At 38.0% G+C, this 27,619-nt stretch overlaps 1 protein-coding gene and 1 long non-coding RNA gene across 2 annotated transcripts in view; one reads left to right on the top strand and one right to left on the bottom strand.

Moving 5' to 3' along the window:
- The window catches only part of LOC133631607 (uncharacterized), a 64,882-nt gene that overhangs the window by 10,868 nt on the left and 26,395 nt on the right, over positions 1-27,619 (bottom strand). The gene's annotated exons all lie outside the window — the stretch shown is intronic.
- On the top strand, positions 24,782-26,697 carry LOC133631591 (ribonuclease P protein subunit p25-like protein). Its single transcript, XM_062023927.1, has one exon. It carries the CDS (start codon positions 25,149-25,151, stop codon positions 25,956-25,958), a length of 810 nt encoding a protein of 269 aa, XP_061879911.1. The 5' UTR covers positions 24,782-25,148; the 3' UTR covers positions 25,959-26,697.

Here is a 27,619-nt window from a genome sequence, read left to right as displayed (position 1 = left end):
TAGGTTTGGGAATTTTTGATTCGATTGTTGGGGGTAACGATTCTAATCAGAATAGATTCTCGATTCAAAATCTATACTTTTTTATTAACATTGAATGATAGTTCTATGATTAACTACATTCCTCCATTGAATAGATCAACAGCTCTGATCAAGTTCAATATTATTACAAAAAAAAAGGTTTTTTGTTTAATAAAATGCTTTCCAAACATTTAATAAAGTCAAATACAAATAAGGCAACAAGAGAAGTATCCAACACTTCTCTTTTCTAAAGTAATTGTGTACAGCTAATATGGGCATCTACATCAACAATATGATTTTCCCGAGTGGCTGAACAGAACAGATTTTATTTTATTTTTTTCTTAATCGATTATGAATCGTTACAAATAAGAACTGCGATTAATCTGAAAATCAATTGTTGTTTTGACAGCCCTACTAATTAACTAGTTAAAATGTTTAAATGATGTGTGATCGCCTCTACATTTCAAAGTTTTATGATGGTGACTGTTTGACCCTGCAACAGATACATTATATTGCCAAAAGTATTTGGCCACCTGCCTTGACTCACATATGAACTTGAAGTTCCATCCCATTCCTAACCCATAGGGTTCAACATGATGTCGGTCCACCTTTTGCAGCTATTACAGCTTCAACTCTTCTGGGAAGGCTGTCCACAATGTTACGGAGTGTGTTTATAGGAATTTTTGACCATTCTTCCAAAAGCGCAAGGGTGAGGTCACACACTGATGTTGGTCGAGAAGGCCTGGCTCTCAGTCTCCGTTCTAATTCATCCCAAAGGTGTTCTATCGGGTTCAGGTCAGGACTCTGTGCAGGCCAGTCAAAGTTAATCTACACCAGTCTCTGTCATCCATGTCTTTATGGATCTTGCTTTGTGCACTGGTGCACAGTCATGTTGGAAGAGGAAGGGGCCCGCTCCAAACTGTTACCACAAGGTTGGGAGCATTCAAATTTCCTTTCACTGGAACTAAGGGGCCAAGCCCAACTCCTGAAAAACAACCCCACACCATAATTCCTCCTTTGACCTCTCTCTGTCAGTTTACGTGGCCTACCACTTCGTGGCTGAGTTGCTGTTGTTCCCAAACTCTTCCATTTTCTTATAATAAAGCTGACAGTTGACTTAGAAATATTTAGGAGCGAGGACATTTCACGACTGCATTTGTTGCACAGGTGGCATCCTATGACAGTTCCACGCTGGAAATCACTGAGCTCCTGAGAGCGGCCCATTCTTTCACAAATGTTTGTAGAAACAGTCTTCACGCCTAAGTGTTTGATTTAGTGCTTAGGACATCTGATTCTGATCATTTGGATGGGTAGCCAAATACTTTTGGCAATATAGTGTATGACAGTGACGTGCGGTGAGGTTCATGGCTGGTGAGGCACTGACTTCATCACAGTCAGATTTACAAATATATGAACCCTAAAGAGTATCTTATTCATCATTTGATTGGCAGCAGTTAACGGGTTATGTTTAAATGCTCATACCAGCATTCTTCCCTGCTTGGCACTCAGCATCAAGGGTTGGAATTGGGGGTTAAATCACCAAAAATTATTCCCAGGCGCGGCGCCGCTGCTACCCACTGCTCCCCTCACCTCCCAGGGGGGGATCAAGGGGATGGGTCAAATGCAGAGGACAAATTCCATTACACCTAGTGTGTGTGTGACAATCATTGGTACTTTAACTTAACTTTAACTTTACACATACAAACTATAGCACACAAAAAAGCACATTTAATAAAAAAAACGTTATTATGGTCTTACCTTTACTTATAAATGAAGTCCATGCGCCGCTGTTGTGCTGGATTAATGCACCGCTGCCGTAGAATGTACCCCCTGGCGGGAGTGTTATAACTAAAGCCCACACTTAAACTTTCCATGTGCAAGATTGAATCTATTTAAAAAAGTTATTTAATAAGAAGCCAAAAAGTGCAAAAACAATAATGTTCGTGTTGGAGGAGTTGTGAATGAATGAAATATGAAATCCGTGCTGCAGTCTGCAGGTGTACCTAATGTTGTGGCCCTGCAGTCATTCACAACTCCTCCAACACGAACATTATTGTTTTTGCACTTTTTGGCTTCTTATTAAATAACTTTTTTAAATAGATTCAATCTTGCACGTGGAAAGTTTAAGTGTGGGCTTTAGTTGATATAACACTCCCGTCAGGGGGTGCATTCTACGGCGGGGGTGCATTCTCTACCACCAGGAGGCGGGATTACTGCGAGCCTCAGCCAGTGCGTCTTTGCAGCAGTTTTATGATTGCTCAGCACAAGAAATACTTGCACACATACAGTTGTTGACAAAATACACTGTACATTATATACCTCAGGTAACTAAACTATGGAAATGTATAATATAATTCATATAGCAATACGGTCTCACTGCACAGCAGGCCAGCAGTTAGCCGAATCCGCAATCCATGTTGAGGCACAACTGAGTGACGTGCCTCAACTGGCTGCTGATCACAGCAAGTCTCTTCTCAGTATTTGAACGGCAAATGTGAAAATTCAGCGATTTTGAATAAAAATAATCTAAAACTGGTGAAGTTAAATGGAAAATAACTTTATAGTATAATCACTGGACACATATAACAATTAAAGATTTTTTTTTTCTTTTTACATTTTTTTTCTTTCCATGATGGCACGTGAGGCCCCGCCTCACCTGCCTCCACTGACTGCACGTCACTGGTGTATGAATAATTAAGTTATTTCGGACCAGGAAAAAATGCTTCAAAAAATCCAACTGTGTTTGGCTTCCATATCACTTCCTGCGTAATTCTATATATGATGTTTATCATGTCTTTCAACCTCTTCTCCACCCTCTCTTTAGTTTAGTTCCCCCGCGTCCATGAAACTTTCCTTTTGCATCTGCAATGCGGTGCCGAGGGAAAAGTCTCACCCGAGTGAGCAGGAGTGAAGGGTTGGAAAAGGGCACGTCATTAACCAAGAGAATGGATCGGCGAGTGACAGGACGACATGGATGAACGTGTTATTTCCTGGATGCATGAGTGACAGCAGAACGTCTCACTTGCCATTCGGTGCTTTTACATAAAGTGTTGATATGTTTGTTCCCATTAAAATGTCCCAGCAAAAAAAAAAAAAAAAAATCAAACAACCATTTGCGCCTCAAAGTGCTGTCACAGAGAAACGGCGAGGAGGGTCATCCACCCCCGCCTCTCCCCTCGCCGCCGCCAAGCATCAACGTTATTAACGGCGTCATCATTTTTCCTTCACTCACTTTATTTCCCCCTCTGATAGTGTGGCCTGCTTCGTCGTGTTCTGCCATGTTTCTGTAATTGCTCCAACAGCCTTTCCTTATGCTGAGTGTATACTTTTTTTTTTGCCCAAGTGTGTATCCCTATCCAGAGGCTGTGTGCATATGCAAGTGTGTGTCTGTGTGTGTGTTGCGACCCCTCCCTCTCCTTCAACCAAGGGGGCCGGCTGTGAATTTGTGGGGCAGAACCGAGCTGCAGGCGGGCGCCACACGGAGAGAAAATGAGCGCCTCCAGGCCGCCGTTGTTTGATGACCGTGAAAACACTCGCGGTTAACGTAAAGTGAGTGACCGGCTGTCGGGGGGGCAAGGCAATGGCGAGCTTATGTGCAGCCCTGACGACGCAGCATGACAGCAACAACGGCAGCTATATAACAAGACTCAGCAGTACCTCCTCCCTAAAAGAAACACACAAAGTGAAAAAAAAAAATGGTCTGAATTTTAGCTTATAACAAATCGTTTTGTTGCTACTCTGGCTCATAATAAGGATAATATTACTGTAGGCTTTGCACCAATCTGGTTGACCGCTGATTTGCATAAACACGCCAATCCGATATATAATTTCCAATGTACTGATTCATACATGCACCAGATTAACCAGACGTCACTGTCACACAACATGAATAACATCAGGTCACAAAACAATTACTTTGTTTAAAGGGGTCACATAAGGTGATTCCTCCTTCCCTGTCCCACCCACTGCACTGACCCACAACTAAGGGTGTAACGGTACACAAAAATCTCGGTTCGGTACGTACCTCGGTTTAGAGGTCACGGTTCAGTTCATTTTCGGTACAGTAAGAAAACAACAACATATAAATGTTCTGGTTATTTATTTACCAAATTTGTAAACAATGGCTTTATCCTTTTAACATTGGGAACACTATAATAATTCTGCCCAAGAATAGAAATAGCTCTGTGTGTGATGGATGTGAGCCACCACTAGGCTGATCAGTGCAACAGCACGCAGTCATGAATGCTAAGGATAATAATAACATACATATACACACAGGGTCCATTGCCAGGGTTAATGTGGTCAACATATATCAAATAAAAACTAAATAAAACTAAATAAGATACGGCTCAGAATTGGTTTCTTAACAAAACATTTCTACATATGAAGTGCAACATTTCTACATATAAAGTGCAACATTAAACGGCTTCAAGTTGTTACTCAGATTTTTAAAAATGACTCAGATTTTAACAAAACTTGTCTTCTACATATACAAAGTGTAACATTAAACAGTTTCAAGTCAACTCAGCCTCAGAATAACTTTTCTTCCCCCCCACCCCCAGCCTTTAACCCTGGTGACTTTCACTCAATCTTCGTGTTTTTTTGCAAGAAAAATCAGTTTATGCACATTGTCTGCAGAAAGAGCAGACCTGCTTGCAGTTACAATGTCTCCAGCTGTGGAAAATACCCTTTCGCTGGGCACGGAGGTAGCAGGTATGGCGAGGTAGTGCCTGGCTAACGTGGCAGTAAAAGGATATATGGGCTTATTGTTCTTCCACCATAGAAGTGGGTCAGAATCTAGTTTAATGCAATATGGTCTTAAATCTGCTGCTACAAAAACACCAACGGCATTTGTTATTGATTTAGCCCTGTCTGAAGCATACCATACCGCTGCTGAACAATGTCGGCAAACCGCTTTCGCTTTGTCCACCTCTCGTCCTCCATTGTTGTATCGCACCGCGAAGCCGAAGTCTTCCCAAACGGGAGATCTTAACGGGGTAGGAGGGTCTTCCGGCTCTAGCTTTTACATGTTGTCGTAGCCCGGTCGTTGCTAGAATGCCTTGTGTTGTGCCTCGGTGTGCATTGTTTACACAAAGTGCGGTACGCTACTTATGTCCGTCTGTGCGGTGCGCTACTTAATATGTCCGTATGGAAACTATTACTTCGCCTGACCACATGTGATCTAGTAGGACCACAGAACAATGACAGTCCATTACATCGTCTACTGGGAATTAAAAGGTGCCTGCCTGCAAATGTATGTTTTATCTGAGTTTGATACATGTTGTATTATTTGCACAGCTATGCTATTTATTTTATGTAGAAATAATCCATCCATCCATCTATTTTATTTGTGTTATGTAATTATGTGCTACTTAAACAGTGTATTTTCTGTGCTGTTAATACCCATCTTGACTAACTGGGTTAATAAAAGTACCACTGACTGTTTACAGTACAGTTGTCATTAAGTTCAATATCGGTCAAAAATGAATATCTTTATATGTATACTTTCACCAAAAAATATATCGACATATATATCGAATATCGTTGGTTGTTTTACTATGATGAGTCATGATTGGTTAAGATTAGGGCAAAACATTACGTACAGGCCAATCAGAGGCAAGATAGGGCAGGTCATCGAACCAGGAAGGAAAATCACAACAGACAAGCACATTCCAAATGATGACGAGAGAGTCGGAGAAGAGAAGAGAGAATTTTCGAGCAAAATGTACGCCGAAGTGAGGAAGATCATAGTTGCACAATTAAGTAAAGCCACTTACTTCTTGCTGACAACAGATATATGGTCTAGTAGGACCACAGAACCGTACGTGTGTGACAGTCCATTACATTGTCGACTGGGAATTAAAAAGTGCCTGCATGCAAATTTATTTTTAATCTGAGTTTGAAAACATTTTGTATTATTTGCACAGCTATGTTATTTATTTTATGTAGAAATACTATTTTTCTATTTTATTTATGTTATGTAATTATGTGCTACTCAAACCGTTTATTTTCTGGGCTGATAATACCCGTCTTGACTAACTGGGTTAATAAAAGTACAACTGACTGTTCACAGTACAGTTGTCATTCAGTTCAATTTCAGTGAATATCGGGCAAAAATTAATATCTTTATATGTATATTTTCACCGAAAAAAATATCGAGATGTATATCAAATATCGAGTTTAAATAAAAATATATCAAGATATACCTGTCCGTCCATATCGTCCAGCCCTAAAACTAACCATAACAAACCAGAATAAAACAAACACTTACTGTACAAGTTCCTCTGTCGCTGGGATGAAGATTCAATCGATAATTATAAAAATTAGCTGCAATTTTTTAAATAAATAAAAAAACTGCTGTTTTAAATGTGTCGCAATAGCAACAAAAGTGTAACCTACATAAACTGACTTTAAGCGCCCTCTGGATTGGCTGCCGCTACTACAATTAGCACAGGTGCAAGGAATCAACTAATCTTGCTGTTGAGAGCAGGAGATAGCGCAAGACTGAAGCAGTATCAACGCACATTACCTTCTTTCACTGTAAATGATCAACTCAACGTGTAAAATAACAAAACTGTAAGATGCAAAGACTTAAGTCAACATGATTATCGTTTTTGTAGTTAAGAGTTCCATACAGCGCTCGCAATTGGTTGACGGTGTGATGCGCACCCTGAACTATATTGTTAAATGTATGTTTCTACATTTTTTGTTTGTTCTACCTTATTTCATGTTTAAAACTACCATATTCACATTTGAGTTCAGTTCAGTTCAGTTTCAGTTTACTTCGAACATGCATACGATACAATGTGATGCATCACATGTTTCCAGTTGTTTCATTACAGCATGTCCGAAAAGGAGTAGGAAGAAGCTGAGCTTATTTAATCCTACCCCTTTTCATACCATAGCATTTTTATCCCGTGTCCTTGTTCTCTGTAACAGAACAGTGAATAAATAAATAATAAATAAATAATATACCATAGTGAGTAAACACATATTAAATACATAAATAATCTTTATCTCTAAATAAAAAATAAAATAAAAAAATGGTTCAAGAGGTTCATTATAATTATTGTTCTGTGTACTTTGTGAACACTTGTTGTTTGAACAGTCTCTTAAACTGAATCATATGGGTTAAGTTTGTAGTCATGTTACCTTGATTTAGGCTATGGTGTCATTTTAATATTATTTTCTTTATATTATAATTGTAATATTTGAATGATGATAAATTAATGTGTTGTAACTTGTGGCAGTTGCGGATGTCAGCATTGCGGCGGTTTGAGGAAACACACGGTTGCTTGTCCAAACGCGTTATTAATGGGGAACTGCCAACTTGAGAATGCCAAAATAGGAAGTGCTTAAAGTTTATTGGCTTTGGAAAGTCTCATTGTGTTCTTCATGGTGTTTTTAAAACTGCACTGCAATTTTTTTCTCAGAATTTTGAACTAACTTGAAGTGTTTTGCCAAGAGGACTATTTGTATTACAGTCGTGGTCAAAAGTTTACATACACTTGTGAAGGACATAACGTCATGGCTGACATCACATGGACAAAGATAAAACCATCTGGAGGAAAGTTCTGTGGTCAGATGAAACAAAAATTGAGCTGTTTGGCCACAATACCCAGCAATATGTTTGGAGGAGAAAAGGTGATGCCTTTAATCCCAGGAACACCATAACTACCGTCAAGCATGGTGGTGGTAGTATTATGCTCTGGGCCTGTTTTGCTGCCAATGGAACTGGTGCTTTACAGAGTGTAAAATGGGACAATAAAAAAGGAGGATTATCTTCAAATTCTTCAGGACAACCTAAAATCATCAGCCTGGAGGTTGGGCCTTGGGCGCAGTTGGGTGTTCCAACAGGACAATGACCCCAAACACTCGTCAAAGGTGGTAAAGGAATGGCTAAATCAAGGTAGAATTAAGGTTTTAGAATGGCCTTCCCAAAGTCCTGACTTAAACGTGTGGACAATGCTGAAGAAACAAGTCCTCCTTCAAAACTGCACTAAAATTACGCCTCCAGGCAACTTCAAACCTAAACTAACACCCTCCCCTTCCACATCCCACCTCCCCGGATTGTAAATAATCAAATGTATATACTTGTTCTTATGCTTTCTGATCTATCTATGTCCACTATTTGCTGTACATATCCTACCAAGTCAGACCTACACTGTTTCAATGTCCATTTCTCTGATGATGCAATTGTTGATGACTGAAGTCCTGATATCAACCAAACCTAACCCCCTCCCCCCTCCACATCCCACGGATTGTAAATAATGTAAATAATTCAAAGTATATACTCTGATGATTAACTTGTGTGATGACTGCATTATGATGATAGCATATATTTGTACCATGAATTGATTTAACTGGACCCCGACTTAAACAAGTTGAAAAACGTATTCGGGTGTTACCATTTAGTGGTCAATTGTACGGAATAGGTACTGTACTGTACAATCTACTAATAAAAGTTTCAATCAATCAATCCATGTCAGAAAACCAACAGAGCTGAACTGCACCAATTTTGTCAAGAGGAGTGGTCAAAATTTCAACCAGAAGCTTGCCAGAAGATTGTGGATGGCTACCAAAAGCACCTTATTGCAGTGAAACTTGCCAAGCGACATGTAACCAAATATTAAAATTTTTGTATGTATCATTTTGACCCAGCAGATTTTCAGGAGATCCATAATAAATTCATAAAAGAACCAAACTTCATGAATGTTTTTGTGAACAACAAGTTTGTGCTCCAATCACTCGATCACAAAAAAATAAGAGTTGTAGAAATTATTGGAAACTCAAGACAGCCATGACATTATGTTCTTTACAAGTGTATGTAAACTTTTGACCACGACTGTATGTACATTTTCAGAATGTGAACAATAGTAGTGAGAGCTGTGATAATTTTGGTCACAATAAAAGTGATATGAAATGTTCATATCGTTACATCACTGATTGGCAATAATTTGTCGAGGAAAATATAAATACAACAGGAATCACTAGACTTAGTTGCATGCCGTTTTCAACTTTGCTATTCGCTTAAAGCAGGGGTGTCCAAAGTGCGGCCCGGGGGCCATTTGCGGCCCGCAGCTAATTGTTTACTGGCCCGCCACACATTCTGGAAATACTATTGTAAAAATAAAAAAGATCATTAAAAAAAAGTGGAATGAGGTGAAATCTAACGAGAAAAAGTTGCAATATTGACACAAAAGCTGCCATGCAGGCTGTTTTTTTTTCTTTTGTCTTTCTTCATTTTTCTTTTTTTGCCATTGCTCAAAAAAAAAAAAAAAAAAGACAAAAAATCCATGTTATAATGAATTATTTTCAGCGCTCCAATGACTTCAAATATTTCACTTTAAAATGTTTTATGTGGTAAATATTGCATATATTGTGTAGTAGCCATATACAAACATCAAAGTTATCTTTGACAAAAGTGCATAAAACAAACAAAATAATAGTTCCAGCATAAAATCGACATATATATCTGAAGTTGATCTCGTAACTTAAGTGTTGAAAGTAAAAGAAAAACCTAATACAAATGTATCACTTTATGAGTGGGGCACCGTTTGGATCCCAAATATATTTAGTGATTTTTTCTTTATCTTTTCACTGTGATTACTCAAAAATATGAAATAATTAAAATCAATGGTGTCCTGCATTATTGATCTTTTAGGGCTCTAATTACTAAATACTGCATATTTCAGTTTTACTATAAAAAAAACTAAGTTGTTTTTGACAGAAAAGCCATAAAACATTTTTTTTTTAAATTTGTATTACTTTATATCAACTTGGCCCTGCGATGAGGTGGCGACTTGTCTAGGGTGTACCCCGCCTTCCGCCCGATTGTAGCTGAGATAGGCTCCAGCGCCCCCCGCGACCCCGAAGGGAATAAGCGGTAGAAAATGGAAGGATGGATGGATATATCAACTTGAAGTTGATATAGAGATTTACTGTAAGCGTTAAATAATTTAAAAATAATAATAAACTGACTTATTTTTAACATTTTAATGACTGAGACCCTTTATGGTCCCGGGGACCCCTAAAGGTAAAATAAATAAATAAATGCATATATTTTGTAATGGTTTGAAAATGAAAAATATTAAAATGGCCCCCGCATGCTTACATTTTTCCGTGTGCGGCCCTCAGTGGAAAAAGTTTGGACACCCCTGGCTTAAAGGATCAAACAATTTTTAATCCACTACATAACAATTTGTGAACTCTCGGAGCGAGATACAATCCTTTATTGTCGCTTTAAATGCCAGCCGAGATGAGCAAAAAAAAAAAAGCCTTTGTCTGCTTTCCTTTTGAGGGCTGAATGTCACAGATATGAACCAAGGTCAGATCAAGTGAGGTGTAAGTGCTTGGAGAGAGCAACAACAGCTCTGCGGAGGAATTGTGAAGGAGTGAGTGACCATGCGTGAGCGCCCACCCTTCTCCCCGTCATTAAATGAAGCCACTTACAAGCGAGGAGGGGAGGGGAGAAAAAAAACACTCTCCTCAAAAAGGTCAATACACAGCACTTTTTTTTTTTTTTTTTACAAAGCTATCTGGAGAATAGTTTTGTTTTTCTCTCCAAACCACACAAAAAAACGCACTGTCTCCAAGCAGCAAGTGTGTTCATCAATCACGTTGCAGTGCAAACAGGTTCCCGGCATGACACGCAATAAACGACGTGCCAAAATGATGCGGTAAATACAGATGATTACAGAGCGGCCGTCATCATCAATTTAAAGCTCTCTGTGGTTAAATTAGACTTCTCTCACCCACTGCCCTCCTGCTATTCTCTCCATGTTTGGCTCTCCCTTTATAAACGCACACACACACTAACACTAACACACACACACACACACACACACACACACACACACACACACACACACACACACACACACACACACACACACACACACACACACACACACACACACACACACACACTCTCACGCTTTATTACGCAGTGACATTACCACATCCCCGTAGGCAGCTGTGCATCTCTGTATGACTGATGAGAGTAATTTCCCCCAAACAACAGAATGATCACTTTGGTGGCGGGCGCTTAAAAAGACTCCCTCCCTCCTCCTACCGTGCTCATGTCTTCTTTTCAGCCTGGAAACATAACAGCAACAAAAGCAGAGGTTTTGTTTTTTTTCCCTCCAACAATGGGCCACACATCGATCAGCCAATCATTACACAAGCTGAAATAACGATTACCATCACATACTAAATTAGACTCTATGTACACAAGTGTTGAAGCACAGCTTTAAAAACATAAATTATTGCATCCATCAGTGGTTAGACTACGCCGAAGGCTACCAAGTGCAAGTTCGAGCTTTTCTTCCGGTCACTAAAGCACACGGGAGGCCCGACCAACAACAAATAAATCCGCCGTAAGAAAGTGTCTCAAAAGTCGTTTGGAAGTTAGCAAACAACAGAGGAGTTATGCTGTGAAACTATCAATTATTCCATCAAAAAGCAGTTGAACAATGCCAGTGTGTGTTAACCAGGAGGAGAGGGGAGAACAAAAGGAAATCTGTTTCCCAGCTGTGATGCAAAAAGGCCCCAGTTGTGGTACACTTTTCCACCACTGGCGGCAGTAATGACATCCATCCATCCATCCATTTTCTACCGCTTATTCCCTTCGGGGTCGCGGAGTAGGCGGGGTACACCCTGGACAAGTCGCCACCTCATCGCAGGGCCAACACAGATAGACAGACAACATTCACACTCACATTCACACACTAGGGCCAATTTAGTGTTGCCAATCAACCTATCCCAAGGTGCATGTCTTTGGAGGTGGGAGGAAGCCGGAGTACCCGGAGGGAACCCACGCAGTCACGGGGAGGACATGCAAACTCCACACAGAAAGATCCCGAGGCCGGGATTGAACTCACGACTACTCAGGACCTTCGTATTGTGAGGCAGACACACTAACCCCTCTTCCACCGTGCTGCCTGCAGTAATGACAATCTCAGACAAACAGAAGAAGTTTGAAGCTAAAGTGCTGAGAGAAGCTTCTCAAGTACAAGACTCATGACTAAAGTGGTGAATCTGTATTTTCATTTGCACTTCAATTGTATTGACAGTTTAGGTAAGAAACATATTCAATAAAAAATTAGTTTATCTTATATATGTACACATACATATGTATACATACATATATACACATAAATATATATATATATATATATTTATATATATATATATATATATATTAGGGGTGGGGGAAGAAATCGATTCGAATTCGAATCGCGATTTTGATGTTGCGCGATTCAGAATCGATTTTCTTTTTTTTTTAAATCGATTTTTTTTTTTTAAATTAATTATTATTATTATTATTTTTTTTTTTATTAATCAATCCAACAAAACAATACACAGCAATACCATAACAATGCAATCCCTCATTGACATTATCATTAGACATTAAAATAAAAAAGCTTACACTTGCATCGCATCTCATAAACTTGACAACACACTGTGTCCTATATTTTCACAAAGATAAAATAAGTCATATTTTTGGTTCATTTAATAGTTAAAACAAATGTACATCATTGCAAACAGTTGATAAAACATTGTCCTTTACAATTATAAAAGCTTTTTACAAAAATCTACTACTCTGCTTGCATGTCAGCAGACTGGGGTAGATCCTGCTGAAATCTATGTATTGAATGAATAGAGAATCCTTTTGAATCTTGGCAAAAATCTTACCCACACGATTATCAAATGTAATAGAAAAAAATCATTCATAATGACCAAACTGGCTTCATGGAAGGTCGACTATCTTCAGACAATACAAGGAAATTGTTTAATGTTATTTACTATGCTAGAAGTCACCCTTATCCCACAGCAGTATGTAGTGTTGATGCGGAGAAGGCATTCCACCGCATAAACTGGTCATTTATGTTTTGCACATTACGTAAATATGGATTTGGAGATAATTTTATACAATGGATTAAGATGCATAATACAAGGCCCGTGGCATCAGTCAAAACCAATAATCATATTTCAGAACCTTTTTTGTTAAAAAGAGGAGTAAAACAGGGATGTCCTGCATCTGGATTATTATTTAATTTGGTTATTGAACCCTTAGCTGCAAAAATAAGAAGTGAAAATAATATTCATGGTATAAATATTGGCTCTCAGTATTATAAGCTATCGATGTATTGTGACGACATAATTTTTTTACCTGTCACATGTTAACTCCTGTCTTCTTTATATCAATAATGTCATCACTGAATATGGCTGTTTATCAGGGTATAAAGTTAATTGGGACAAATGTGACATATTACCACTTAATAAACACTGCAAGAAATTACAAGTTCAGAACTCCAAAATTAAATTGTATTGCATTATTATGGTATTGTTGTGTATTGTTTTCAAAAAAAATAAATACAAAAATAAAATTGTTTTTGAATCGAGAATCGTTTTGAATTGAAAAAAAATCGATTTTGAATCGAATCGTGACCCCTAGAATCGATTTTGAATCGAATCGTGGGACACCCAAACATTCCCAGCCCTAATATATATATATATATATATATATATATACATACAGTATATATATACTACCGTTCAAAAGTTTAGGGTCACATTGAAATGTCCTTATTTTTGAAGGAAAAGCACTGTACTTTTCAATGAAGATAAATTTAAACTAGTCTTAACTTTAAAGAAATACACTCTATACATTACTAATGTGGTAAATGACTATTCTAGCTGCAAATGTCTGGTTTTTGGTGCAATATCTACATAGGTGTATAGAGGCCCATTTCCAGCAACTATCACTCCAGTGTTCTAATGGTACAATGTGTTTGCTCATTGGCTCAGAAGGCTAATTGATGATTAGAAAACCCTTGTGCAATCATGTTCACACATCTGAAAACAGTTTAGCTCGTTACAGAAGCTACAAAACTGACCTTCCTTTGAGCAGATTGAGTTTCTGGAGCATCACATTTGTGGGGTCAATTAAATGCTCAAAATGGCCAGAAAAAGAGAACTTTCATCTGAAACTCGACAGTCTATTCTTGTTCTTAGAAGTGAAGGCTATTCCACAAAATTGTTTGGGTGACCCCAAACTTTTGAACGGTAGTGTATATATAGATATATATATATATATATATATATATATATATATATATATATATATATATATATATATATATATATATATATATATATATATATATATATATATATATATATATATATATACACATATATTTATATATATATATATATATATATATATATATATATATATATATATATATATATATATATATATATATATACATATATATACACATATATATATATATATATATATATATATATATATATATATATATATATATATATATATATATATATATATATATATATATATATATATACATATATATGTATATACATATATACATACATATATACATATATACATACATATATATATACATACATATATATATACATATATACATACATATATATACATATATACATACATATATACATATATATATATATATATATATATATATATATATATATATATATATATATATATATATATATATATATATACACATATATATATATATATACATACATATATATATACATATATACATACATATATATACATATATACATACATATATATACATATATACATACATATATACATATATATATATATATATACACGTATATACATATATATATATATATATATATATATATATATATACACATATATACATATATATATATATATATATATATATATATATATATATATATATATATATATATATATACATATATATATATACATATATATATATATATATATACATATATATATATACATATATATATATACACATATATATATATACATATATATATATATATACATACATATATATATATATATATATATATATATATATATATATATATATATATATATATTTTACATACATACATACATACATACAAACATACATACATATATATATATTTACATACATACATATATATATATATATATATATATATATTTACATACATACATACATATATATATATACATATAAAAATATATATATATGTATATATATACATACATATATATATATATATATATATATATATATATACACACTACACACATATCTATACACGTATATACGTATCTATATATATATATATATATATATATATATATATATATATATATATACATATATATACATATATGTATATATACATATATATATAAATATATATATATATACACATTTTCATCGTTTTATTGATTTTATTATATATATTTATATATATATATAATAAAATAATCGAGAAAGAAATGAAAAACGTTAATGGGCCGTGCAACGTGCATGCAACTTGTTACTGTAAAACAGGTGAGGAGCAAATAAATGAAAACAGAGCACTTCTATTCAAAGTTTTGGATCTCAACATGGTTGCTACTCACACAGCGCTTGTATCACTATTTAATAATCACTAAACTCAACAAAAAAAGTAAAGTGAATTGATTTATGCATTTTCGTGACTGCGGTCGGAGTCACACAATTGGCCAATAAAATGAAATCTGCTGTTACATAAATGTAAGTGAAGTGTTGTTGTTGTGAGGAGAATTAACTTTGTTTGGGAAAATTATGTGTCCAGGACCGCTCATTTCAACCCGCCCTGCCCTGAACTCAACAATGTGGAGACGGTCACATGAAACAGCGACCAAACTACAAAGCTAAAGCTAGCAAAAACAATCCATACACCCACAACACATCTCATCTGCTTGTGTTGTTGTGAACGACATCATTGATGTCAGATCAATGTACAATTAGCAGTCGCAACTTGAGGGGCTCTCTTTTTTTACAGCCTCAAATTGTCTCCATACTCGTCATGCTGAGAACCACAGCACAGCACACTTGCTCCCTTCACAATAAGAGTGCGGTGCGCCACTTCCAGTCTCACTGAGCAAACAAAATGAAGGTTTCAAAAAAGTACCTTACACAAGCATAATGTACTTATAGTACTTATTGATACATTTACACAATTATTATGCATTGACCCAAAATACCGGTCAAAATTGTCCAAAAATGTACTGCACCAATAAATGTGAGGATTTTTGCATTTAACTAACAAACATTTTATTAAATTTCATTTGACACACTCTATGACGATAAAATACGTGTAAAAGGTAAAAAATGGAATTAAAAACCATTAAAACGGAAAAACTGAATGTTATTATTTTTATATTGCTATTGTTATTTGAATTCATAATTTTTGCCATAATCGTCCAGCCCGCATCAAAAATTTTGCCACCAAAAGACTTTGATCAGCGAAAAAGCACTGCCAAAACAGGAAGTTGACATGACGTAAGCATGACGCACACGATGTCTGGAGCGGAGGCAACATGTATGCAATGTGGATGTACTTTAATGATCTACCCGTGGACAGCGATCTACAAAATGTGAAAATATTAAAAAGACACTGGCCTTCTTTCGACTTTCAAGGAGAGAAATTAAGCGGTGGCTGTGGTCGACGGTAAAACCGAGTCGCTGCCCGTGCTGCCAACACCTTGGCTCTGGCGGCTGGAGGCTGCAGGCTTGTGCGGGGCTCCTTCACCCACGGCACGCACCCATCTCCACTTCTAACCCCAGCCCGACCGACCCAGCCCTTAGAACAGGGGTGTCAAACTCATTCATTCAAGCCAGCCGGACTGGTAAAATCACGGCACGATAACTTAAAAATAAAGACACACTCGGATTGTTTTCTTTGTTTAAAAATAAAACAAGCACATTCTGAAATTGTACAAATCATAATGTTGTTTAGGTTTTTTTACACTTACATGTTGCGGTTAATAGTATTCCATCTGTATTTGCCGTTATTTATATTTTCTGAATAAATTATGTGATAATGTTCATCAGTCAACTCATTGGTGTTCATTTTCAATCTATCAAGATAAAAAAAATATATCAAAATCAAATTACAGTATGTTTTTTATGTAGTTTGATAATTTTCCTGATGTACTAACATCATGTGATTTATTTTGTACATATGTAGCATCATCTACAAAGATACAAAGAATTGTTATTGTGACATCCATCGGACACATTTAGAACAGTTCACGGGCCTGATCCGGCACTCGGGCCGTACGTTTGACACCCCTGCCTTAGAACAAATCCTTGTCCCGAAGTTACGGATCGGACTTGCCGACTTCCTGTTCCTGTTTTTTTAACCTTAGAAATCTGCTGGGGATATGAGTACAGCCTGTGATACATTGTACAATAAGCAGCAACAACCGTTTTGAAAACAAATGATGAATGTATGCATTATCCTGTTATATCTCACATTCTAAATTGTATTTTGGAAAAAGGTTGTGATAAACGTAACTTAATTCACTAAACAAATAATACAAAAGAAAACAATTTTTTATGCATATGTAAATGTATTCAGTTATAAACATTCATTCACTTTCTTCTTTCCTTTATGGATCTAAACTTTGTGTAGTATTTTTTTCTATATTTTTATTGTAATATTTTGAGTTCTATTTTTGGCCAAAGTAAGACGAAAACAAACATCTGAAGTTGTCTTTATTTTTTAGTTTTAATGCCATGATTTTAATAGTCCGGCCCTCAGGTGCAATGATTTTCCTCCATGCGGCCCCTGAGCTAAAATTAGTTTGAAACCAATTTTTTTTAGTCCGGTCCGTCGTCAAAACATTTTAAGACACCTCAAACCAATCACACACTTCTGCAGTGTTTCCCACACATTCATTTATTTGTGGCGGCCCGCCACGAAAGAATTACGTCCGCCACAAATAAATAAAAAAATAATAATTAAAAAAAAAAAGACCTTTTTTTTTTTTTTTTTTGTCCTCTCCAGCTTCTCAGGCAAATCATATAATAGATGTATATGCCCATATTGGCTGTTCAGATTTACTTTACAAAAGAGAAGTGTAGGATACTTCTCTTGTTGCCTTATTTGTATTTGACTTTATTAAATGTATTTATATTAGAAACACAACATGTGTATATAACAAAGGGTGCAAAGTCTGCAGGCAGTAGGAAACACATGGTTAAGTGTAGGGAGCAAAACTGATGGCAGTCTAAAGTTCAAGATTTTTGGAGCTCTTTGTTCAGTGGATCACATGTTTGATAAAGCTCTGTGTCTATCTACCACCACTACTGTTTTCTGTTTATTTGTTACTTACTGTGGCAGGACATCTCTGCCTCTGTTTCACTTTATGTTGCTGGTAAATAATATGGTTGTAGTAGTAGGCTAAAGTTAAATTATTTAGTATGCACTAATTAAAGGGGCCGAGCTTTATGAGACATTTTAGCTTTTATATTTTATAAGATATATTTTTTGTAAGAACCACAATTAATAAATATATTTAAGTGAATAACTTATTGTTCAAATCTGTATATAAATATGTACATAAAATGTTGTAATTATATTGTAAAATGGATGGATGGATGGATGGATGGATGGATGGATGGATGGATGGATGGATGGATGGATGGATGGACGTTTAAAACAAAACTGTTATTATTATTTAGTAAGTATACATTTTTTTAGCCTTTTTAGAGAAAATCATCTTTGTAATACATTATGCAAATTACTCGATGATGTCATGGTGACCACGCCCATAGCCACGCCCCCACCGCCACAGGTATCTTGGCAGTTTATGGGAAACACTGCTTCTGGCTTCAAAATAAAAGTGCTACACTACATCCGGTACAACTACAACTGCATGCTTTGTAAAATATGTTTTATAATGTAATACTTCTACATAAATGTTAGTTCAACAGTTGACAATACAGTGGGGACTTTTTGTGGCAGGCTCAAATAAAGTGTTTGTTTTATAAAATGCTCTAGTTGATATCCCCTAATTACAAAATGATTACCACGCTGAATATTCCAATGTATTAATTGCCATGCAGCGATATGAATACAATGATCTTGTACAACATGTAATGTACAGAATATTAGAAGCATGTACTCAAGTAGAAATATCACAGATTGCATTACCAAACCATGATTGTAACAATCCACATTTGGTATTATTAATGTGAGAAACTGGTATCTAACGATGGTGTAGCTCCTCTCCTCTGAATGCAAGTGCTTCTACAACAGGAATACAAATTCTGTATTCCGACAAAAAAACAACACTTACCATCCAATTTGATAGCGCTTAAGATGTGCTGCAAAGTTGAATAATCAAAGAGGAATGGGCGAAACTGGCCAAAGAGAGGTGTGCCAAGCTTGTGGCATCGTATTCAAAAAGACCCGATGCTGTAATTGCTGCCAAAAGTGCATCAACAAAGTATTGAGCAAAGGCTGTAAATACTTATGTACATGTGTGTTTTTAGTTTTTTTGTTCCTGATAAATTAGCAAAATTAAAAAAAAAAAAAAACGTTTTTAAGTTGTCATTGTGGGGTATTATCTGTAGAATTTTAAAGATTAAAGTTTAAGATTAAAGTACCAATGATTGTCACACACACACTAAATGTGGTGAAATTTGTCCTCTGCATTTGACCCATCCCCTTGGGGAGCAGTGGGCAGCAGCGGCGCCGCGCCCGGGAATCATTTTGGTGATTTAACCCCCAACTCCAACCCTTTGTTGCTTAGTGCCAAACAGGGAGGTTATGGGTCCCATTTTTATAGTTTTTGGTATGACTCGGCTGGGATTTGAACTCCAACCTACCGATCTCAGGGCGGACACTCTTTGAGGACAAAAATGAATTTATGCCATTTTGGAATAAGTCTGCAACATAACAAAATGTGGAAAAAGTGAAGCAATTAATATTTCCCAATGTACACAAAAAACGGGTACCAACAGGTAAGAAAAGTTGTTTTTACATAATAAGCCCATTTTAAGAGTGCAATTAAAATGTTTATGTTGTTAATTTATTTAAAAAAGGATGAAGTTTATGGCAAGCTGAAAAATCATTAATTTCAACTATTTTCTCTAAAATATGCAACAAGACTGAAAGTGTGTTCTATCCGATTATTTGATTAATTAACAAAATAATCGATAGATTACTTGATTACTAATATAATCGGTGGCTCTAAATAAATTGCATGATTAATCTGCATTTATACATGATTAATCAATTTGTTTTGTGATTAATCACGAGTTATCTCATTATTTTTGACAGCCCTGGTAAAAGGAAAGCGGTGTTAAACAACTGTACAGCAGCTAAAAATAATACATTTATTGTAAAATTTATTGCAGGGGTGTCAAACTCATTTTAGCTCAGGGGCCACATGGAGGAAAATATATTCTCAAGTGGGCCGGACTGGTAGAATCATGGCATGATAATTTAAAAATAAAGACAACTTCAGATTGTTTTCTTTGTTTAAAAATAGAGAAAAAAAAACACATTATGAAAATGTACAAATCGTAATGTTTGTTTTCACTGCTTTCATTACCAACATCTTTGACGATCAAGGCATGAATGTAACAATCCACATTTTGTATACTATCACTAATAAGCAGCATTAGTACGTAGTGTCCAAACAAGAAATGTTGCCTCTATTCTCTACCTTAAAACAGCACATAGCTCCACCCCATATGAAGTCATGCGGCTCTTGCTATTGTGACATCTAGTGGACACATTTAGAACAGCAGTTTCGTTCAGTCAAAAATTTCAGCTCAATTTTATACTTAGCAAACCCATCTCGTGGGCCAAATAAAACCTGTTGGCAGGTCTGATCTGGCCCGCGGGCCAAACGTTTGACACCCCTGATTTATTGTCATCTACCAGTTTTTTCAAGAGATTAATTTATTTTGACAGGTCTTGAAAAGGGTGCCGTCCTATATACAAGGTTATCATATTTTAGGGTCAGCAGGTGGTATTAATTCATCATTACTAAAACTGAGTTGTTACACAGTTTTTAAAATGTCTCTAAAACAAGAATACTATTAGAAAGTTACGGTCAAGTAAAAACTGGTCAAATAATGGAGCTTGAGGATTAAAATAAGTACCGTAATTGAGTTTGGAGAAGTTGGTGAGGTAAGGTGGTTTGAGCATGAAGACATTTGAAGGTGACAAACAGGAAATAAGCTCTCAGAAGATGGTTGAGGGATTCCCTGCCCTCATTAGCATATATCCAATATAAGAGGCATAGGCCTCTAAATGATCCTCATAAACCCGTCTGGGCACCATTGTTTACCGTGAAAAATACTTAGTAGAAGCTAGTTACGACTTGTCGGCCTCTGTCTTGGCCTAAAAGGTTCAGCCTCAGTGGGCTGTCCTTACCTATTTTCCAATCTGTCAGTCACACGCACAAAAAAACAAATCCACCTGTCGACCGGGGAGACCGGGCTGATTAGGGCCACGTTACAGCTGTCTGGGCCTGTCTGGGTGCAAGAAGCCAGCCAGCGCCCCCCGCTGGTGATGGAAAGCCCATTAAAGATCCTCATTTATCAATCAATCAAAGGAAAGACTGCCTCTGTGCACTTTTGTTGTGCAGTGTGGGTACAGTACATGACATTCCAAGGCAGCGCCTGAACGACGCAGCCATTAATGTTGCATTATGTAAATTCTAATGGCCGCAAACATTTCATAAGTTACAGGCTAAGTGTGCCGCAATTTAACGCTGCTGACTTTCACTTGGCCCCTATGAAGGATGTTATCAATTAAAGCAGTGGTCCCCAACCACCGGTCCGGGGACCGGCACCGGTCTGTGACGCATTTGCTACCGGGTCGGACAGAGATATTAAATCATTTATAACCGACCGCATTTTCTTCTACCTAACTTTGCCAGTCCCACCAGACACACCAATAAGCTTGTTCATAGATGTATTAAGAAAAACTCCTAATAGGAAGTTGCCATTTGCTATAATTGTTACATCTTTGTTGCATGGGACAATGCACATTAATCAATCAATCAATGTTTATTTATATAGCCCTAAATCACAAGTGTCTCAAAGGGCTGCACAAGCCACAACGACATCCTCGGTTCAGAGCCCACATAAGGGCAAGGAAAAACTCACAACCCAGTGGGACGTCGATGTGAATGACTATGAGAAACCTTGGAGAGGACCGCAGATGTGGGTGACCCACCCCCCCTCTTGGGGAGACCGGGTGCAATGGACGTCGAGTGGGTCTAGTATAATATTGTGAAAGTCCAGTCCATAGTGGATCTAACATAATAGTGAGAGTCCAGTCCATAGTGGGGCCAGCCGGAGACCATCCCGAGCGGAGACAGGTCAGCAGCGCAGAGATGTCCCCAACCAATGCACAGGCGAGCGGTCCACCCCGGGTCCCGAAAAGAAACGGCAGATCAACTGGTCTAAAAGGGGGGTCTATTTAAAGTCTAGAGCAGTGGTCCCCAACCTTTTTTTAGCTGCGGACCGGTCAACGCTTGAAAATTTGTCCCACGGACCGGGGGGGGGGGGTATTTTTCCTTTTTTTTTCCCCATAAAGAAATACAATCATGTGTGCTTACGGACTGTATCCCTGCAGACTGTTTTTATCTATATTGATATATAATGTATATATTGTGTTTTTTATGTTGATTTAATTTTTAAAAAATAAAAATAAAAAAATATATATATCTTTTTTTTAATTTCTTGTCCGGCTAATTTCGCCGCAGCCCGGTGGTTGGGGATCGCCGCAGCCCGGTGGTTGGGGACCACTGAGTTTTAAGATGGGACTTAATAAACATATCAAATGTAAAGATGCCAAGTCGTAGCCAACAGCTAGGTTCCATCTGCAGTTGATGACCTAAGATCAGGGCAGATCAGGAACAAAGTGACCCGAGTAGTTAAAGTGCATAAGGCAGATGGAGAAGTGCTAAATTGTTGCATATAATAATTGTGCTGAAGGGAAAAAAATACACATTTCCTTTGAGACTTAGACTAGACTTAGACTTCCTTTTTATTGTCATTCAAATTTGAACTTTACAGTACAGATAAGAACAACATTTCGTTGCATTAGCTCATGGTAGTACAGGATAAAAGAGCAATAAGGTGCTGATTTAAATAAATAGATTACTGTACAGATAAATATATTGCACTTTTGCATTTGCATCCATGTTTATGGATGTATGTTGTATTGTCTTTATATTCCAGCGAGTTAATCCATTTTTGGGGGAATTGAGGGGATTATTATGATGCGTTCAAGAGTTTTATGGCCTGAGGGAAGAAGCTGTTACAGAACCTGAAGGTTTTGCTACAGAGGCTGCGGAACCTCTTTCTAGAGTCCAGCAATGAAAACAGTCCTTGGTGGGGTTGGGAGGAGTCTCTGCAGATTTTCTGAGCCCTGGTCAGGCAGTGGCTTTTTGCGATCTCCTGGGTAGGAGGAAGAGGAGTCCTGATGATCTTTTTTGCTGTCCTCGCCACTCTCTGCAGAGACTTCCAGTCTGAGGCACTGTGAGCACTACTTTGGCCTAGTAAGTTAAAGTGCTGGTATTATTGCACATCGTCCTATTACATAAGTAGTTAGCAATAACGGATGTATTTACGCATGGAAAATTGGACAAAAAAAGGTAACATTAGTGTATTTATGTATAAAATATTGCACAAAATATGAATACATAACTTTTAGAATGGAAATAGTAATCCACAGAAATCTATTGGAACTAATGTCAAGTATTTCTAGCTTTCTTATACTGTATATCCATGCTCTTGTCCTTGATGAGTGTCCGCCCTGAGATCGGTAGGTCGTGAGTTCAAACCCTGGCCGAGTCATACAAAAGACTATAAAAATGGGACCCATTACCTCCCTTCTTGACACTCAGCATCAAGGGTTGGAATTGGGGGTTAAATCACCAAAAATGATTCCCGGGCGTGGCCACCGCTGCTGCTCACTGCTCCCCTCACCTCCCAGGGGGTGACCAAGGGTGATGGGTCAAATGCAGAGGATAATTTCGCCACACCTAGTGTGTGTGTGACAATCATGGGTACTTTAACTTTAAATGTGATGTATCACCTATAACCCATCAGATACTAAAGCCAAAAAAAGCCCACTACTAGCAAAAATGAGCAAAAAAACAAAAGTCTGTGGAGAGCTTTTTTGCAAAGGTAAAAGTCCAGGGGCTCCCACTAATTGAATGTCATGGTGAGTTTTTTCATGTATTCATTTTTCATGCACTTATTTGCAATATCTATCTGCCACACGTGGAAGGCCAGTCCATGAAAATAATGCCTACATTAAACCGGTCCCTGGTGCAAAAAAGGTTGGGGACCCCTGAATTAAAGTACTGCCTAATTTAATTCATAGTTGCAGGGCCCAAAATGTTTTGTTTTTTTTGTTTTTTTTTAATAGCGTCTCTATCTTGGCGCTTAGATTTAACCAGTCACGTACATTAAGGACTGGAATGTCCTCTAAAAAGATTGACAAAGTTGCCGGGGTTACTCTTAAAGGGACACGCCAGGCTGGTGTTAGGGGGAGGGTGTTCTTGTCAAAAAGATGAAAAGCCCTGCGCCTTTAAGAGGGTTGCCTTCCCTTTTCCTCATGCCCCCCCCCCCTCCCCAAACCCCCTCACGCAGACACTCCTCCTGTGAGCATTGGCGAGGCAGCTCCTGTCCCTTATGTCTCTTTGTGGCGAGAACAACAGACTTTGTTCCCCCCCTCTCTTGCATCGCCGCAGACGAGGCGCAGGTCCGGGGAGGAAGACACCTCCGGGTGCGGAACTCTACGCAACTCCCAGGCAAAAGTCCAAAAGAGGAGGCAGAACTCAAGAGCCGGACGGGAGAAAGACTTGAGAGTGGACAGATTGGACTGGAGTGCATCACTTAAAGGTGGAATCTTCTTTATACGTGTTTGCATTCTCTTTGGAAAAGTTTGAGCGGCGTATAAAATTCAGAGTGTTTGTTTTATCTTTATCTGTCCCTCAGAGCACTTTCCTAACAGCGCTATGAAATGAACATGCTCTTTAAAGAACGTCTTGCATGGTCCCGATATTGCTTTTGATTCACCAGCTCTGGCGTTTATCTTAGTTCGCCAGCTCTTTTTCGAAGGGTCTGCATTAAAGACTGCATTGATATTGCTCGAAGGGGGGAATGACTTTAGTGCTAGAAACTGGAGAAAAACAAAAAGGTGAAAAAGATGTTGAGTTAAAAATGATGGACTTTTAGTGAGGCTTCAAAAGAACAGGAGCAATGTTCACAGGGGACGGAGTTGTCAGTGGTCATTTCTTGACCAGTGGCGCCTTCAAGCCTCACCCTGGACTGGAAGTAAACCCGACCATTCAAATGGAAAACGGGCAAACCTTTGGGGCATATCCTCCGTACCAGGCTCAGATTTACACCAATGCCAGCTTGCCCAAAGTGGCCGACGACGTTTCAAGTACCTTTAAGGCGCCGACACCCTTAACAGCCCCGCCGCCGCCTGCTCTCAAACTGGGGCAGGAAGGCTTCAAGAAAGTCTGCAGGACTGAGGAGAACAGTCCATGTCCCTTCCCTGGACTGGCCTCTGGGGTACTGGAGATGCGGGTGAAAGAAGGGAGTAAAATCCGCAACTTGATGGGCTTTGCCATGGCGCGGATACAAGGCGGTGACGCGAGCGGCGGCAGTCTGAGGCAAGTGGTCTTCACCGGATCGGGGCGCGCCGTCACTAAGACTATCACCTGCGCTGAGATCATGAAGCGAAAAGTGGGCTCCCTGCACCAGCTGACCAAGTTGCAATACAAGGTGGTGAAAGAGGTGTGGGAGAACACCGACGGGGGGACATCGGAGATGACCGTCCACAGGACCGTGCCCTCTATCAGTATCCTCCTCTCCAAAGACCCTCTGGACCCCCGGGAGCCAGGCTACCAACCCCCAGAGGCCATGGGTGCACTGTGGGAGGAGAGGGACGGCGGCACGCAGTCAGCATTTAAGAGACCTCTCGCACCTTCGCCGCTCTGCAGTTTCCCGCTGTGTAAGCGGGTATGTTCAGGAGAGGGGATCTCCGTCCACCCCCCGCACTGACTGGATGTCAAACAGTGCAGGGGTGGTGGGAGGGGGATTGGATCCCGAGAGTTCATTTGGAGCTGCCCTCCGCTCAAGCACAACGCTGAGACAATCACAACAGTCACTCAGACAGAACAGCGCTTTCTCACAAGACTTAGGTACCAACTGCAGCCTCGGGAGGTCAGTCAGTCCGGACGGGACGTTTTAAAGCTTCTGTACTTACTTAGGGGCCACAATTATGATCATATAAATCCCTGAACAGAATAAGTTTACCTTTAAAGATAGAGAAACACAAGCAAAGTAACTGTTTTGCGGCCATAGATACACGCTTTTTAGTCGAGCCGACACCACAAAGACAAACAGCCTAAAAGCCATTGATGATGAGACAATTTGTATTTGTCTGAATATTAAATGTTTTATTTTTTCCCCTCCCAAATGGAAAAGGCTCTGCTGTATTTTATCTATTCCCCTGCATGAGTGATTTTGCAATTGTTGTTGTGCAAAGTGCCAATGCTGCCATGGGGATATAGAGACAGATTCTGATACATCACACTGAACCGAATGTAAGTCTGGAAAAAGACAGGTTGTCTTAAAAATGTACACAAAGAGGTGGTACTGTACAAGGGCTGCAGCTATTGATTAGTTTATTTGATTAATTAAGTAATGGGAGAAAACACACATTATAGCCTTGATGCGTACTTTGGGGAAAAATAGTTGAAATAAAAAATGTTCTGCTTGCCATAAACTTCATTTTTTTCTAATAAATAAATGCACACCATAAACATTGAAATTGCTTTTTTTAACGTGTGCATGAATAAAACCTCCACACAGGTCACGGCACAGACTCGCCAGCGCTCACATGTGCACTGAATTGCAGCGGCTGTGCGGATACTATGTCTGCATATTTAAGAAGTCTGGGCACTCCATGCAGTTCAGAGTTTATCAATTTGTACGTGTTACATTCATTAAATCGTTAAATGAAGCAACGTAATATAAATCAAAGTGAGACGAGTGAGAGAAAACGAGTGAGAGCTTTTCTTCCCATCACTCACACACACACACAAACACACACACACACACACAAACACACACACACACACACACACAAACACACACACAAACACACACACACACACACACACACACACACACACACACACACACACACACACACACACACACACACACACACACACACACACACACACACACCAGTGACCTGCTAGAAATAAGCGTCTTAAGAGTTGCAAGCAAGTTAGCAAGCAAGAGATAAATATTTGTGTTCAATGAAACAGTCATCAAATAAATATGATATACCATATTTTTCGGAGTATAAGTCGCTCCGGAGTATAAGTTGCACCGGCCGAAAATGCATAATAAAGAAGGAAAAAAACATATATAAGTCGCACTGGAGTAGAAGTCGCATTTTTTGGGGACATTTATTTGATAAAACCCAACACCAAGAATAGACATTTGAAAGGCAATTTAAAATAAATAAAGAATAGTGAACAACAGGCTGAATAAGTGTACGTTATATGACGCATAAATAACCAACTGAGAACGTGCCTGGTATGTTAACGTAACACATTATGGTAAGAGTCATTCAAATAACTATAACATATAGAACATGCTATATGTTTACCAAACAATCTGTCACTCCTAATCGCTAAATCCGATGA

This window comes from Entelurus aequoreus, linkage group LG02 (genome assembly GCF_033978785.1).
Source record: "Entelurus aequoreus isolate RoL-2023_Sb linkage group LG02, RoL_Eaeq_v1.1, whole genome shotgun sequence".
NCBI lineage: Eukaryota > Metazoa > Chordata > Actinopteri > Syngnathiformes > Syngnathidae > Entelurus > Entelurus aequoreus.
The sequence above is the reverse complement of the archived record's forward strand: the minus strand, read 5'-3'. Positions and strand labels throughout refer to the sequence as shown.

Excerpts from the sequence above, each read along its gene's own strand:
- LOC133631591 (XM_062023927.1), top strand. The coding sequence starts at position 25,149 with ATGTTCACAGGGGACGGAGTTGTCAGTGGTCATTTCTTGACCAGTGGC.